The sequence below is a fragment of the Anarhichas minor genome, unplaced genomic scaffold (genome assembly GCF_050575085.1).
Source record: "Anarhichas minor isolate MPS153535 unplaced genomic scaffold, ASM5057508v1 ptg000136l, whole genome shotgun sequence".
NCBI lineage: Eukaryota > Metazoa > Chordata > Actinopteri > Perciformes > Anarhichadidae > Anarhichas > Anarhichas minor.
The window spans coordinates 17,608,188-17,626,554 of NW_027466582.1; the positions used below are offsets into that span (position 1 = coordinate 17,608,188).

General features: G+C 43.5%; 1 protein-coding gene across 1 annotated transcript in view; it reads left to right on the plus strand.

Annotated features, from left to right (window-relative positions):
* Positions 1-1,622: 1,622 nt before the first annotated feature.
* The window catches only part of ptchd4 (patched domain containing 4), a 34,606-nt gene continuing 17,861 nt past the window's right edge, over positions 1,623-18,367 (plus strand). Inside the window, exons 1-2 of the mRNA XM_076083536.1 lie at positions 1,623-2,048; positions 14,090-14,585. Of these exons, the coding sequence (XP_075939651.1) occupies positions 1,623-2,048; positions 14,090-14,585 (922 nt within the window). The remainder of the gene's footprint in view (positions 2,049-14,089; positions 14,586-18,367) is intronic.

The window sequence follows — 18,367 nt, forward strand, 5'->3', positions numbered from 1 at the left end:
TAGTCAAGACTAGGCTGTAGGCTACCATATACATACACGTGTTCCCTTTAGTGACAAAAGCACAGTCGATGGAGCATCACTACAACGCCGGCACGCAAAACTTACTTGATTGACTAAGACAGTCTGACAGACCATTTGGGTTTTTATAAAGCAAATAACAATGTTGAAATAATTTCATCATCGCTAGTAACTTCGTAGAAAAAAATGTATGAATACAAACATTGATGTTACATATGATGGTCTTGCATCGACTGTAGGGGGTTCTAGACTCCCGTAGGTCCCAGTATTAACAGCGGTGGTAATAACCACCCGGGGTTTAAGAGATATGTATGTGTACTTTTCAGCTATTTTTGTGAGTACCAGTTGGAGTTTTAGACCTTCTGAGTGAGTACATTCTTTTGTGTAGTGAGGACGTGTTGGTCCACACTTCTTCTATAAGGCCTGTTTGAGGGTTTTAGACTTGGCTTTTAGGTTAAATTTAGGGTTAGGGTGAGAGTTGGGGGTCGGGCATTTAGTAGTGAGGTTGGGTGAAGGGGCTATGGAATGCATTATGTCCATACGAGTTACCTCAGGAAGTACAGGGTTTAGTGTCCGTGTGTGTGTGTTTGAATGTACTCGTACAGCAGTCTTTGTAAGGACTAACTTGATTTTTCTTCAGAGACATTGTTTGTAAAGTGAGGACATGTTTTGCCGGTCCTCACTTCTTCAAAGGTCTGAGGGTCCAGACTTGTCTTTAATGTGCAGGTTAGAATAAATGGTTGGAGTTAGGCATTTAGTTAAGATGGTAAAAAAATAAATTGCTGGTCCTGTCAATTCACAAAGCCAACCAACTAACTCATCCCTGTGCAGCTTTTGGTCACTCAGCCACCAGCAGCTGGCACATTTGAACAACTATCATGTTGCCTGTTGCCTCCACTGTTCTTAAAATAACCAGGCAGCATCACCCCCCCCCCCCCCCTCCATTCTTCCTCCAGCTCCACCCCCCCCCCCCCCCCCCCCACCCACCCCCTTTCAACCCTACCACATGGTTACAGCTAAGTACATGAATCAGGCGCCACTGCCTGTGTGTGTGAGAGGGGCTGTAGACGGGAGGCACACGAATGCACTTCACGCCGCCGCGGCTCGTCGCTGCCACTGCAGCCGGTGCGTGCGGCGAAGGAGAGGACTCGCGGAGCGTCTCTTCTTCTCCCCTCTCTCCCCCCTCCCCTCCAACCTCCCCCCCCCCCCCCCCACATCACACGCGGGAGGAGGCTTGAGAATCAGACAACGCGGACTCGATCTCGATCGGCTGATGTGCGATGGCTCTCTGACTGTCTGCCTGTCTGTGTGTGTGTGTGTGTGTGTGTGTGTGTGTGTGTGTGCGTGTGTGTGTGTGTGTGTATGCATGCATGCGTGCGCGTGTGTGTGCGTCCGTCCGTCTTGCCGCGAATTGCTGCAGTGCTGTTTTTTTTTCTTTTTTCCAGGTGTTGCGATATGTGTGTGTGCGAGTGAGTGCGCGCGCGTGTGTGCGTGCGTAAGCGGCGGTGTAGCCTGGTGTAAATCTCTTAACGAATTGGACTAAGCCGGGGGGGGGGGGGGGGGGTGGGGGGGGGGGGGGGGGGGGGGACGGAATTTGATGTCACATGTGCTTCATCGGAGGAGACGGGGCATCTGCGAGCGGGATTTTGTGGAGGATGCTGCGGCAAGTGATCCACAGAGGGCTCAAGGCTTCGTTCTACTGGCTGGGCTTATTCGTTAGCAGGCACCCCGTGTTCTTCCTCACCGTCCCCGCGGTCCTCACCATCATCTTCGGCTCCACTGTGCTCAGCCGATTCACGCCGGAGACGGACTTGGAGGTGCTGGTCGCGCCGACCCACAGCCTCGCCAAGATCGAGCGCAGTCTCGCCAACAGCCTGTTCCCCATCGACCAGTCGAAGCACAAGCTGTACTCTGATCTGCACACGCCGGGCAGATACGGCAGGCTCATCCTGCTCGCCGGGTCCGGGGGGAACATCCTGGAGCTCGCCGACCAGGTCCTGCGGGTCCACAAGCAGGTGCTGGACCTGCGCGTCAATTACAAAGGGTTCAATTACACGTTCGCGCACCTCTGCGTGCTGAGGCACCGGGACAAGCGCTGCCTCCTGGACGACATCGTCACCATCTTCGAGGACATCGGGCAGGCGGTGCTCTCCAACAGCACCTTCCATAAGGTGCCCGTGAGCTATCCGAACACGACGCTGAAGGTGAGGTTTCTTTATATTTTGCGCGCCCGCACACACACACACACACACACACACACACACACACACACACACACACACGTCAGGCCGGGCCTGTGCATATAGCCCCCCTCCAAAAATAAAAAAGAATCTCTCCATCAGAGCTGTGGTGACGGTGCAGCAGCAGTCAGCATGTGAATAGCAGGAGCTCGGAGCTTGCCATTATTTGTGAATGAAGGAAGGAAGCCGGGCTGTGTTGTGTGTATGTGTGTGTGTGTGTGTGTGTGTGTGTGGGGGGGGGGGGGGATTGCCACATATGTCAGCCGGAGGAGGGAACCCTCTCTCTCTATATATCACAGCCGACATTTTTTTCCAACCTCCTCCCATGTTGGTGCAGGTGAATTGATTGGCTGCATGTAGCCCCTCACTGCTCTCTGCTCTCACACACTAATACACACACACACACACACACACACACACAGGGATACCCTGCCTTTTTTTTTTTGTTGATGCAGTGTCTCCCCTCCTGCCTTCTCTGGGGCAGCACATGCGTGCATGCAGCATGACATGGCTCCACGTAATAGCTGATAGACTCCCATGGCATCCTCTCCTGCCTGGAATTCTTTCCTCTCGGTCTCCCCCAGTGAGATCTGACCGCGCACATGCAGCTGAGTCGATGCTTTTAGCAGCAGCAGCAGCAGCAAAGCAACAAGATGATGCTTGTGGCTGCACGTTCAGTGCACAGGCCCACATATGCATCGCACAAGTGCGGGTGTGCTCTGCAGATGGAGCCCGGTTGCTATTTGTCTGATCGGGCGTGCGCGTGAGGCTTTTACACTGAAAATCTGTTGCACACAAGCAAGAGTACATATACTGTCTGCCTTGGCTTTTCTTGTGTGTATGTGTTGTACAAAGAATGAACAGATGTACATCCGTGTCACACCCCAAGACATGTGCAGTGCTAGGTTCAGGGTTTGTTGCGAGTTTTAGATCTCTATTGTGCTGCGTTCAGGGTACTGTACAGATTTGATAGACAGTGGGCCTCATGCATTTGTTTTGCGCTTTTCGAAGTACTAGGGTTTGTTATAGTGTTTGATTTCAACTCAAACCAGATTGTCTTTTAGGGTTTAGAGGGCATGATATACATTCTGTTTCATATTTATTATCATTCTTATCGACCCAAACTCTTCCTCACTGCCAGTATTTAGCTGATTTGGTAAAAAAAGAAAAATAATATAATTGAGTAAAGAGGCAACAATGAAACACCAAAGTACGGTTTACATGTCGTACTACCTTCATCATTTCAAGTGTTAACCGTGGAAGACATTTTATTTTGGTGGTCAGGGGCACTCTTACCCAGAAAACATCTTGTTTTCACAGGCCACAAATTCTGCAAGGAAACATACGTGTTGCATTTGGGGGATTTTAAAGAGAAGGCATGAATATCCCATAAACAAATTTTGATTATTTTCAGTTGGATGTTTGGATTATTAAAGAAGTGCTATTAGTCCATTGATCCAAACCCTTGGCGTACATGCTTGCTCTTAGACGCTTTTGGATTTTCCCTGTAAAGTGCACAGCTGACCGCTCTGGAAAACCGCATTTACTTTGTTGAAATTTTATCCACAATTTCCCTTCTGCTGTAGTTCTTCATCCCCTTTTCTACATTTCTTTTGGTTTTGGTTGCAACAGATATTTAAGAGAAGGTTGCAGCGTGAGGCCCAATGGACGCAAGCACACACTATAACACACTCATTCAGCACTATACAGTGTATATATATATATACACATATATACAGCATTGCCTCTACATAACATTGCTGTTCACTGGGGGAAAAAGCATGCATCTTCATATTTTGGGGATTTAGAATGAAGCAATAAATGTTGATCAATGTCTGGGTTGAGAAAGTCCAACCTCTTAAAGGGACACCTCCAGTGTCCGAGTGTGGTATAGCATGATGTACTCCTCAGTAGTCAGTGTTTTACCTACAGTGGAGTTTAGAGAAAAAGACAGGAGTACCAGCACGGGAGCAAAGCAATGCACTGCTGTGGACGGGGCCAGCAGCAATCTGATATTCTTTTCTTTTTTAAGGCGTCAAAAAGATGTTTCAAGTGTACGCCATATTTAGAATATTTTCCGCCCTTTTGTTGTCAGACAGCCATTTCCATCAGGGAGCTGAAGCCGTGGGCTATGCTTTCTTTAAAGCCACCAGACTCCTTTGAAAAAAGTAATTGAACACAGGAGCTGCTGCTCTACCGCTGCCATCGTTGGTTAGTTTGTTTTAAAACACCAAAGTCACACAACAGTGATTTCCCAAACTTTTTCTACGAGGAGCCACTTATTCAAAATGACAAACCGCTGCGAACCAACTCGTAAACAGGCCTCATGTAAAAAATCGTGAGAGGAGAGAATGTGTGCGTAAAAGAACGTTCCTGAGCATTTTTACTGCCAACTAGGTAAACCAGCCGTTTGGAAGAAATGTACATTTGGGAAATCACACTTTCCTTTTATGCATGTTTCTTCACAAATGAGACCAAGTAAATGCATTTAGTTGGCTTAGTTGAGTAACAGGCTATCTCATTCTTCTCATTTCCTCTCCTCAGTTAAACAAACAGATGTACGCTAGCCTTTCCTATTAGAAGCAATGTTATAAGTAGACTTAACACAATAATACGGACATTCAGGCTCCCTCATGTAGCCCACACGTGTTCTGCAGATATAATTGTTCAATAAAAGACTGTGGAAGAAATTCTGCAAATTCATTTGCAGACCCCAAAAATGTTTTCCTGCGTCCCACCCGTGGGTCCCCAACCAGTCTTTGGGATTGACTGTTCTAAAGGGTTACTCCGGAGTCACTTAAACGGATATCGATCCGTCTACAGCAGCACTATGTGAATGAGCACTGTGAGGATAAGCACCTCATGCAACCCCAATCCGAACTGTCCCCTTTAAGAAAAATACACCATGCAAATGATCTGGAAAATGTGTCACTGATCTGAAATACTGGGCGGATTTATTTAAAAGTCGGCATTTTGGAGATGCCGTAGTCCAAAGAAGGCGTCGATGAGGACCGAACCTTTTTCACAGCGAACATTACGACGAGAGGAGAGGCACAGGTGTAATTAATAACAATAACGACCCAGGCTCAGTTCAATGAAGCGTTCCGGCGAGTCAGCACACACACACAATACCAGGAACTCCCGCTAAGTGGAACGCGGCCATCATTATTGCCATTAAATACACCTGTGCTGTTCTTTTTATTTTTGCCGTGGGAAAACAAAGGTATATTACCGCACTGTGTCGTGATACGCAGTGAGCCACATAATTTATCCTCATACAGGCTGTATAACAAAAATAATTTTTGTGCTGGAGAGCCGCACGATTAGAATGAGACTCTTCAGTCTTGGCTCTGTTGGAGAACAAACAGCCACTCAGCAGAGTCATATAGCTTATATTCACTATTAAATAGACATGCATGCAGCAATATCTCTATTTAAAGTTTATTTTTATTCTTTTGCCTCTGTATTTCTCACGTTGTCACTCGGCGGTGAGATTGTTAAAGGATTAGTTCACCTCAGGATACAAATACAGTACCTTCAGTGGCACCAGGCCACTGCTGCTGCCCCAATGGAGGACGGAGAATGGACTTTTGTTCCTGTTGCTGAGTCTTTCAGGTTCCAATTATGAGGGTTCATAGTGAGGTCTGGTTAATCCGGCGTAACAGGACATTGTTGTTGGAGAGTTGCCGTTTATCAGATTCAGATTGCACTGCAGCGACGTTTTGACCCACGCAAGCAATCTTCCTTCCAGTTGAATGGCAGAACTGTACATATTTGAAGACATCACCTTTGGGCTTAGGGGAAAGAAGAAGTTTCTTTCTGCTCAAATTATTTCATTCAGCTTATCGACTAATGGAAATAATGATGAAGGCTGCAGCTAACAAGTATTTATATTATCAATTATTGTTATTTTTTTGACTAATTGATTAATTGTTTGGTCCATAAAAGGTCATAAAATAGTAAAAAGTTAAAGACATACCAAAACCCAATTATATTTTGTTCACAACGATATAAAACACAGAAAAGCAGAAAGAATTGAAAAGCTAAAACGAATGAATATATAATAATATATAAATATGAAAAACCCAGCAATTTAACCTAGGAGTTGCTGGTCTACCGCTGCCATGATTAGTTCGTTTGTTTTAAAACACAAAAGTCACAACAGTGTTTTCCTAAACTTTTTCTTTGAGAACCGACTTATTCAAAATGAGGAACCACCGCGAACCAATTCCTAACATGCCTTATCAATAAATCGAGAGGGGAGTGAATTTGTGCGTAAAAGAACATGTTTTACTGCCACTTCCAACGTTCTGGTATCTAAAGTAAGTAAACAAGACATCTGGAAGAGATTTATACGTTTGAATCACAATTCATCTGCTGACGTTTGTTTTTGTCTCATTGATTAATCGCTTGGTCCATAAAAGGTCATTAAATAGTACAAAAAATATATAAAAATATGAAAAAATTTAAGCCAGCAGAAACAATTTAAAAGCTAAACCCAGACTCCTTTGAGAAAAAAACAGTGATTTAACACAGGAGTTGCTGTTCTACCGCTGCCATGGTTGGCCATACCTCGTTTGGCCAACCATGGCAACGACGTTTCGCTTTTTTGTTTGAAAAAACGATAATCAATTATCCAAAGTCACTCTACAGTAATCAGGCATGGCACACTCGCTTTATCATTGCTTCCTGACACAAATTCCAGTTTTTCTGTTCTTGAATGTTGGTGACCTCCTTCCTCTCCGGCTCCCCTCAGTCTCTCTCCCGTGTTCCTGAGTTCTCCTTCTCTCACCGTCTGCCCGTTTGACGAGCCGTCTGGGCTAATTTATTTTCTGGACTTCTCATGCCTCATACTCCGCTTTGATGTCATAAACTTGGGGTTTATTTCTGTTGCTTGTTATACAGACAAAATCCTACTTTTTTGCTGAGCTGAACTTTAGCTCTGTTCCCAGGAGAAAATGCTTCAAATATGTGTTCTTTGTTGTGCCCCCTCTGCTGCACTTTCAGCCGTGTAATCTTTTGAAACTGTCAGGAGTTACAAAAATATGACATTAAACAGTATGATTAAAAAAAAGAATCAACAAATGGGGCATCATGAATAAATTAGGAGAACTATATCTAATAAAGAAATATCGATATGAAAGTACAATTATGCAGCATTCAAATGTGAAAAAGCTCTTAATAACAATAAAGATATTATGTATACATCATTTTATATGCTGAAGCACAAAGTGCTTTCCAGATTAAAAGATTTACAGAATAAAACTTTTTATTATATTTAACAAATTCAGTGTTACAAATGAAAATGACATCACATCAAGGAGCACTGAGCCCATACATAAACAGATGGAGGTGCAACTGCAAAAATAACATTTTTTTAAATATCTTCATATAATTAAGTAAGATGTGGAAAGGGGAAATAACCACGTATATTCAAACAAATATGATGCATGTATCAGAAGTGATCGCATAATAAACAGACAGAATTCCAATAAAAGAATTCAAAACAGATAAAAGTGGAAAATATCTGGAAGTGCAACAATAAAGGTACAAATAAAACTCTACATAAAGAGGAGATATGAACTGGTGCGATAATGGAAAAGTAAAACTTTTTCAAGTGTAGATCGTCTTGTAAAAGTGAGTTTTAAGGAGGCACTTCAAAGCTGCCGTGGAGGCTGGTACAAAGCCGAGCGGCCACAACCGAAAATGCACAATCAACCCTGGCTTTCAGTCTGGTCGGTGGAAGGACTAAAAGGCTTTGGTCAGCGGATCTTAGGGGCCTGGCTGGGCTCTAAGGGGCTAAAAGGTCTCTGATATAATATGGTACCAGATCATGGATGGCCTCTTAGGTAATTGATAGAATCGTGAAATGAATTCTAAAGGTAATAGGCAACCAGTGCAGTGGTGCTAAAAGCAAAGAGATATGACAAGACCTCATAGATTTAGTTCATAATCTGGCTGCAGAGTTCTGGATGAATTGCAATTGTGAGAGTTTAAACAGGTAAAGACAGATTTATAGTACGTGATGATATAAAAGCATGTATGCTTTTTTTCCTGTGTCATTCAAATTGAGCATGTGTCTTATCTTACAGATGTTTCTTAATTGATATTGATATTGCTGCTTAGCGGATGAGTGGCAAAGGTTACCCCATGGTTGCCATAGACTTAACACTGTCAGTAAGTGACGCAATGGAGGACTGTATCTGTAGTTTATGATGTTCTCCACCAAAGATCAAAACCTCTGTTTAATGGCTACCGAATTGTAGGATGTTAGCTGCCAGCCAGTCATTGTCAATGCACTGTGGTTTCATCCTGCATCCATACCACTAGCAGCCTATTATCAGGTGGTCAAATAGAGCTTGCTGATTGCTAGTTGAAGAGCCAAAGCTGTTGCAGCAACAGATTGGACGTATAGCAACGCTGGTATCTGATCATCTGCTGATAGCCAATTGGGCTCTCAGTTTGAGTTTTCCTATACCGACAGTCAGTTTGTCTCAGGTCATACAAATAAACGGTTGGTTGGTAGGTCGGTCAGAGAACCACTTTGTTTCAAAATGAAATATCTATATGATGGTTTGCCATGAAAGACATCCAAGTGACTTTGGTGATCCCCTGACTTTTCCTCTAGCGCCACCAGCAGGTTGATATGTTTTGTTTTTTATTAAAATGTCTTATCAATAGTTCACGCAATGTATGTCCTCAGAATGAGTTTTAATCACTGTGGTATTCCCCTGACTTTTCCTGCACAAACTAGTCACGCTGTTTTTAGTGCTAATTAGCTAATGTTAGCATGCAAGCAAGCTGAACTGAGAGGAACATAGTAAGATTGTACTTTCTTAGCATCAGCATGTTTGCTCTAGTCACAATTGATAATCAGTTTTGTTGCAGCTTAATTTTCTGTCAATCAACTAATTGATTGACCTTATAACCCTGCACTACAATTTCTTCTTACCTATCAGTCTACATGTATGCCGACACCAATGTATTTCTGGTGTGCTAATAGTAATGACCTCTGTCTGAGAAACAAAGGTGACAGTGACGTTATAGTATTGTAGCAATGCAAAACCTCTTAGGGAGGAGGTCCAGTCCACTATTAGCATGTTGAGTCTTTAATGCTATTGCCATACGTTTTATAACCATAATCAAGCAATTTAGTTGCCCAGACAGCAATCTTAAAGGTGGCTGATCAGAAAACACTACAAATTCTTTGTGTAATAGTCATTCGTAATAGTTTTGCGAGGCACTGGCAAACTTATGCCATCGAGCCCAAAGGGCTGCTAGATCGGAAAGCAATTGAATCAATTGTTTTGGAAAGTAATGACAATTTTCTTTTTCTTTCATCCGTTATCCTGCAATACAAATTTTATTATGTTTTTATTTTGACACATCGAAAGTGATCGCAAATGAAACAGCGCATCAACTTGAGACAGCAAGGCCGTGGATGTGCTAGTCTTCCTGGGTATAGAGTGTGTCTATTCTATTGTCAAATGTTTACAACAAGTTGTCATATTGTGATAATACGAGACCTTAGCAAAGAGTAATTTGACTGCTCTGGGCCTCCGTAGATAAAGCTCTGATGGTCAAAATAGATTTAAAAAGGCAGAGGTCTGCTATATCTGGAGTGCACACACATTCTAACACTAATAATATTGTGTTTGACAAGATAAAGCTTCTTGTTGCATTCATGAGGGGACAGGGAAATTGAGTGCCAGATTGAATTAAGTTATTGGTAGTTTGGGTTAGTATGCTGCGTGGCAATGTCAAGCTAAGGTCAACGGCTATTTTAACCCCCCCATTCACTTTAATAAATCATAAAATTGGAGGTGAGAGCGGCAGCGCCGAGGCAGCAGGATATCAGCCGATATGCAGAGAGGGAGGTCCGTGACAGTTTAAATGCTGCAGGAGGGGGGATGTGATTGGAGGATGGGAGAACTAGCTATATGTGTGTGTGTCAATAATTGGCTCGCCGCAGGGTGCGTTTGGGTACTTGATAATAAAAAACAGTCAATAGAATCCTCAGATCGTTCTCCTGAAACTGCACTAGAACCCTTCATTTAGAATTTTCAGCATACAATATATTTTCTTAATTTGAAATTTGCCTGGGGTTATGAATTTGAATAATATCATTTCTTTTGTAAAATGAAAACTAAAAGGCACAATACCACTGAAATCATTTGATTTCACTGAATTGTTGCCCAACCATGCCACAATAGTTTATGTATTTTTATGTTTAAATGGATAGATTGGTTGCATTGTAGATGACAATGAATGAAAGGAAGCCAGAAAGTAAACTACTCCAAACGGTGCATTTGTGACACAAAATAAATAATGCGTTACTTTGTGGGTTGAACACCTTCATGATTCTTTTCTCGATGAAAAACAGAAATCAACAAGGATTTGATTCGGTGATGTCCCCAAGAATTTAAATGTTGCACCTTGAGATGTTTCTGATGTTGAAGGTGCATTTCACGCTGTTCTGATATCTGATCTGTGATCAGACTATACATTTGAGTGTCACATATATACTACTTTTTATAAACTAGTTTTAGGCTTCAAGATTAAGCTTTAATCTAATTTAAGTAGTGGAGCTCCCCCAAAGGCTCTTCATATTCAAGAAACAGTGATATTCTGTTTCCTTAGAAAACAGTAAAAGTATATTAACACTACATTTGTTAGATCAGGGATGATGCATTTTTGTAGGCCAAACCCAGAAGTTAGCATCACACTGGTTCCCTTGACAAAATAAATGTATATGATACTTACACGTTTTGTTCTGCAAGATAATCTTCACAAACAGTGTGAATGTAATCGGCAGATGTAAAAAGCCAACGTTAGGCTATAAACTAAAACTCATGAGCTAAGTGAGACTGCTCAGCACGATGTAGTCTCAAATTCACGTGTCAGACGTAAAAGCAAAATCATGAGACTACAGGTATTTACTGACTTACTTCAAGTCAAAGAACCGAAACATCAGGTTGTGTTCCCCAGGCATGTAACCAAAAACCCATTGAAAAATAAATGCTAACTCATCTCCTGGTTTAAGGACTCCTTCCTGCACCACTCTATTGAATGCTTTCTCTGTTTAAATGTGTTCATGAAACCTGGAAGTGTGTCTCTCCACCTCTCCCGCCCGTCAGTTGTCACTTCCTGCCTTTTCACATATCACTCAACTCCTTACAGGGATTTCTCTATACACACACACACACACACACGCACACTTGCTTTCGTGCGGTGCCCTATCCACCACCTGCTCTCGTTCTTTATCTCTTTGTCTCCAACACACACGTACACTGAGATCTATATTTTCTCTTTGCTAAAGGGTGGCGAAAAAACAAGAACAGAAAACAAAGCTTGAGCGTTTTCTTCAGAAAGCTCTGCCGCGATGATGCACGTGTTTCCGCCCTGCACACGGTCTCTGCACAGCATTGGCTCAGTTTGGGCTGCAGGAGTTTCTAGATAAGTGCGGTGGAACTGTTGAGATTCATTTTAATAAAGCTTTAGTGAAGTTGCAAAAGTCAGTGCGGTAGATTGATTTGACCTTTGTGCAATTACACAAGTGAAATTAGAGCTAAAGCTTTCCGAGTTCCCTGAGCGATTACTGAGTGATTACATTACACAAACACACTCGTACACTGTCATGAAATGACAGCTTTGAAGCACAGAGTGGGAGGGTTTTTGAGAGTAATAATGCAGCGCGGAAATAATGCAGAGATCTTGCCTGATAAATTGATATATTAGAGGTAGTCAGTTACATAATGCCCGGCCCTAACAGGAGGGCATTGACTTATGAATGTTATCAATGATGTGACTTTTAAGGTGCAGTGTCCACCACCACTAATGTATCCTGCTGCCCACGTAATGCCACGGCACGATAACTCATCCATTTAGTTTTTTTGTCTCTCTGCTGCTAAATTGTTCACAGAAACTGAAGCAAACAATCACTGGGATTTATTATTATCTAGAAGCGAGAGATTTATATCAAGCTCCCCCCCCCCCCCCGATGCGAAACAGCATCCTGCGGCTGTTTGATTGTGCTGGATTATTGTGCTCGTAACAAAATGAATTTATATCTACAATAAGATGCAAATTAACGTTGATGTTGCTCCGGTTGCAACAATGAAGCAGCGTGCCTCGTGGGAGTTCACGATGTTGTGCGGCCGGTCCGTTTACTCAGGAAAGAGAGAAAGTGTCTCAATAAAGCATCGAACTTTGATGTATGTGCATGATTGCATTGGTCATGATGAAATTCAGGAAATGCACTGCATTCTTAAATGGGTCATACAGGTGGCTACCATAATCCGTGAACGTTAAAGCCAGGGTGCAAGTGCATTAAGATAAAAAATGAATAATACTGTTCCTGTCTTAGTTGGCTGTGACACTGAATCCCCAAGCTGAACTGTATCAGGATCCCTTTAGGGCTATTATCAGCTTAGCCATGATAAACAGTAGCTTCCTTACTTCCTGGTTAAAAGCACTTTGGATATATGTTCCCTTTATGAAAGCTATTTAGACATTTACTCAGAACTGGAGACACTGCGATGTCTACCAGACACACTCTGCCTTCTCAAGTCACCTCACAGCACATCCCCACCCCTACAGACAGCTGTCTCATTGATGGCTGTCACTTTCAAGCCGTTTCACGTCATTCAGATACAGAGACACCGTTGACTGTTTGGGAAAATGATTACCCAGGACCGGATTTAGGTAATTATTATAATCATATGGCATCTTAGATTTAATGAACTGGAAAACAAAAACACGGACAACTTCCAGACCGGCCAACGCCGTGGTAGCGACCTGTCTATCACAAAGTAGCCCCGCCCTAAAGCATACCCTGCTTTATGGTCTATTTGACTCTAAATGGAGCATAGTTTACTAAATGAACATCATGCTGTATTGAAGAAGACTTGAAACTAGAGATTGAGACCATAAACTCATGTTTACAATGTTTACTGAGGGAATAAATCAAGTCAGAAGTAGAGTCATTTTCTCATAGACTTCTATACAACCAGACTTCATTTTGCAACTGGAGTCGCCCCCTGCTGGTCATTAGAAAGAACACAGGTTTAAGGAACTTCCGCATTGGCTTCACTGGATGTTGCTGCCTGAGGCCGATAAAGGATCAATGATTCTGCCAGACTAGACTAACATATTCAACTAAACAACCCCATGCCCCTGCACTGTATGAGCTAAATGCACACACAGAATTGTTATACATGTTTAATTGTTTCAGTTTGTGTCAGATTTAACTTGAGACATTCTTAGGTCACCGTCTTCCTCAGCTGTTCTCTTTCTTTTCTACTGCTGCTTAAACTAAAATAGATATTGTACATATTCAGCGCTACCATTGCTGTATAAATGAGAATGGTTCGGCCAGCAATAACCTCAGTTCTGTATTTTCTTCCTGGCAGACTAATGGACAGACTTTTATTGCCCCGGCTGCTCTGCACAACTCTTATTGCACATCACATTATCTCCAAACTCTCGCCACCGTGGTGTCTTCAATGCGCTGTGTGATTAAATGAATTCAGTCCTAACAATGGAGCGGTACATCAACCCTCAACAACCAGTTCTGTCCACAGCTGTGAGCCGAGTTCGAGCGAAACAGTAAATCAACACTGAAGCAAAAGAGGCAGAGAACTGCTGCTGCACTGCTCCGCGTGGGCTGGAACTCTCCGGTATATTGTACAGCTGGCTGCATCCCAATCACTGGTGTTCTCCGTGTGCTGTCAAGGCCAACAATACTGGTTTCCAGTCAAATGGTGTGATTTAAAATGTGTTTTTCACTTCCGTCAGAGCTCATGTCAGATATCTTTAAATCACCTTTGCAGGATGGCCGTGTGTCCTTCATCGGCCACCAGCTGGGAGGCGTCTCCTTCTCGCCCAACAGCCGCGACCAGCAGGTCAAGTTCGCCCGGGCCGTCCAGATCACCTACTACCTCCGCAACCACGGACCCGTGGTGCAGGATGCCATCGCTGAGCGCTGGGAGAACGAGTTCTGCGCACTGGTCAGCCGGCTGTCGACGGCCGAGGCGCCCCATGCGCCCGACCAGCTCCACATCCAGTCGCTTACCTCCTTCAGCCTGTGGCGGGACTTCCACCAGACGGGCGTGCTGGCCAAGGGGGAGGTGCTGGTCAGCCTGGTGCTGGTGCTCCTGGCCGCCACCATCTCCAGCTCCATGCGGGACTGCCTGAGGGGGAAGCCGTTCCTGGGCCTGCTGGGTGTGCTGACCATATGCATTGCCAACGTGACGGCCGCGGGGATCTTCTTTATATCGGACGGGAAGTTCAACTCCACGCTGTTGGGGATCCCATTCTTTGCCATGGGTGAGTGTGAGCGCCGGGTTGTGACTGAGTCCGACTGTGTGTTTTGGGTGTGTGGTGGTTGGTTAAGGATCTTATCAGGAGTTGACACTCACATCGGGTTGATTGGGGGGGAAAGGGATCAGCAGAATTGTGATGGGCTTTTCCTCGGAGGAGATGCTGTTACATATGTGCTACATATGTGCAGCACATTCTTTGGCCTGTCAACTGTGCACATTTCATTATCGTGCAAGGTCTTTCATCTTTTCATTGAAGTCATGTTTTCCTCAGTGTGGTGCAGGGGCCGGCAACCTTTTCATTTTTAAATTTTCTTGTTCATCAATGTGCCATGTGAACATTAACTTTATTTATCTCATCAAAATTGAAATGTCCAGCGGATCTAAACATTTTTCCATCCATATAGGCAATGTGCATAGCAACCAAAAAAGAATACATTTTCTCCATTGTATATATATGAGAGCACTATACAAGCAGGCTGCCATCCTTGTAAAACAAATCCACATCTGGGTGTAAATCATTAACTCTTCCAAACTTCCACCGATCTTGATTATCAGCATTAAAGTTACCAAATTCTGCAAGGAGTCAACGAGTACTAGCCAATCAGAGGCAGAGTAAGGCGGGTTTTTGCCAAATGCAAGTGGGGGGGGGGGGAAATCAAACAGCAAATAAATAATGTAAATGACAGCATGCGCAACTGCCAAGAGTTGTGAAAAAGGTCATTTGACATCCATAAGAGAGAGACATTCCTAATAACACTTTCTTGCACACTTATTGCTAGTGTGCCATTGATGAGCTTGCCAATGGTGGCACGTATTCTGGCACGTATTCTGGTGTGGTGGACTTAGTAATAAACATCATAGACCCTTTTACAGTCAATGTCATAAAACATATGTGTTTACCCCAGCCTTCCAGATGAGATAGCAGGCTTTAGACAATTAATCAAAACTGTTAACAGCTTCAAAATATCTAGTTGTTGCATGTTTGGTTGTAAGAATCGATATTCCACCAGCGGACTCTAGTTCTACAGAATTCTGACAGGATCATGACCCTTTCAGAGAAACAGATGTTTAACGAGTGGCGATTTTAACTGGTGAGTTTCAGCCAGATTTCGTAAAGGGTTGGCGTAGATAATAAACACAGATGAGTATTTATTTAATCAGAGAGTCACCGATTAAAAGGGTCACTCTTTTACCGGCGGCATATGTGCTGGACTGATCAAAAATTGCTCTTGTTTGTAGCGCCCATTTAAAACCCAATAAAGTCAAAACTTTGACTCTATGTCATGGTATTTGACTTGATTTACATGACAAATAACAGTTATAAGCATCATATAATGTCTAGCTGTAACGTTACACGCTAGGTTACACGATAGGTACGCGAGTTACGAAAACAAAAATATGGTAAAATGAGTCCACGTTGACTTTTGGTTTCACACCAGACACGAACAGCGGTCGCTCGTGTGAAAGTCCTCCGATGTTTGTGTTGTTTGACCCTTCCATCCACCACTGATCTCCTCCTTTGTTCCTGCCACAATGACCACGGCCACTACATCTCGACGTCGTTCTCTCGTCTTGTATCGGTCATCACCCATGTCAATAGATGATAACGGCCCTCTGAACCCACTAATAGGCGTAGCAGACCCTTATCTATGAGGCTGGTAACCGCTGATAACGCCTATTCAATTGGCTGATATCGTTCAAGGATGGGTGACATAGCTAACCAGCAAGAGAGGGGCGGGTCGCACACATCGACACGGAACAGCTTTTGGTGATTTCTTTCTGATTTAATGTGAAATCTGGGTTTAGATCTGTGTTTCTGATTCTCATTAGATGTTGCCACATCCTGTCCTCTACTAATGGTACTCCAATACACATTAGTTAGTCTTACACCCCTCACTTACCAGCTGTAGCTATTACTGTACAGTCGATGACTTATGTCACTCAGAATTATACTATACTTATAATTAAAATGTGAATTAGTTAGTGGGGTTCAAAAACACTGTTACTGAATACAAGTTCCTATCTTACGCTCTTAGGACGTCCCGGGGAACATTCCACACCAGCAGTCCCTTCCTCCTCACAGACCGACACCACCAGTGCAGAACATTTGCTTTGCCTTTATGTTGACCTCCTGGCATGTTCAGTCTGTGAGAGCGCAAAGGTCGCCCTGCTCGTGCAATGTCCCTGTGGAGTCCTCCTCCTGGCTGGCTCGCCAAATGTTTTTTTTCTGTTGATGATGCTCAGCTTCTTTGACTTCATGACTTATGGTAAAACTCAATACCTAACAGCTGGCTCAGTAACTGTTATCTATCTGACTCATGGTGAGACACCACAGGATCTCACTGTTAGGAACTCAGTAACGAACACCCACAGAACACAAGAGAACTGATTTTCTTCAGTTCACGCCAATTTATTTGCATCACAATGTACACAAGTAAACCGAGCTGTCCGGAGTCAACTCACTTCACAATAGCATTGTACATTATTTTATACCTCCATTCTACCCTAAATCTTACTTATATTATATGTAACAGAATATACTCTTAATATACTGTATATTATTTTCCTTATCTCTTCCTCCCCGTCGGCCCTCTCTTTGCTTCTTCAGACATCCTCTGTTCATTTATTAAACTACAGTATATCTTGCATTTCCTCACTGTGCGCTCTTAAGGTCACCGGTTCCCTGGGGCTTTGGTGCGGCTCGGCTGCGGGCCGGCTGACATAACTGAAGTTTTAGTAAGACTCGGGAACAGGAGGCTGGATCAGCTCCTTGTGACCTAGAGGCGAGGAGAGGAGAGGGAGGTGCAACGAGGGGGGCGGGGTGGTGAGAGAGGCTAAAAGGGAGAGTCGAGGAGAAAAGAGTGAGGAAGAAAAAAAACCTCGTGTGATGTATAGGATCGAACTAAAGGAGGGCACAGAGGAAGAGGGAATGGACAGAGACAGATACGGAGGGGAAGAGGTAGAGGAGAGGGGAAGAAAGTCACATAACGGGGGGAGGAGGCGGGGAAGGGCAAAGGGGATGGAGAGGACTTGATGAAGTCTGTAATTTCATGAAGTCTGTAATTTCATGTGACAGGACCCCAACAGCAGCAGATGTCCACCCTCCTCTTGGGAGGTCCTGACTGAGACACACCCCTATCACTATATCAACGCCACATCAGGGCAGATGTTGAGGAGTGAAATGGATCCTGACACTTTACAAGTAATGGCAGTATGGCGCCCCCTGCTGAGATGAGATCACCAGGTTTAATGGAAACTATGAGTTGAAACATTATTATATCATTTTTTAATGACATTTTATTTTTTCCTATCATGATTTTTCAAGTTGGTGTCCCCACAGTGCACTTTGTGTTAGTAGGTGGAAGTGAGTCTGGGCAGTTTTCAGTAGGGACGAGTACGAGAAGTAGATTCATCAATCACCAACCGGACCAGAAAAAAAAAATGTGAGCCCAAATAAAAAGAATTTTCCTTGAAATGTCAGGGTTGTATTATTTCAAGGTATCCTCATACAACGGTTTGTCTTCTATCTTACGGAAAATATTTTGACACAATCGATGATGGTAAATTAAAGCTATTTATTATAATGAAGTAAAGAAATAGCTACAAATGTGAAGTATGTCGGTCAGTAACATCAGTAATGTGAATGTGTGAGCATGATGAAGTGTGGGGTGTTGTCAGCAAAAAACAAAAGAACACCAAAGCAAGGCAAAAACGGCCAGACACTGGCAGGGATGAGTCCAGGTGAGCAGAAGAGACCAGAGCAACACTTGAGTAGGGCTTTTATTA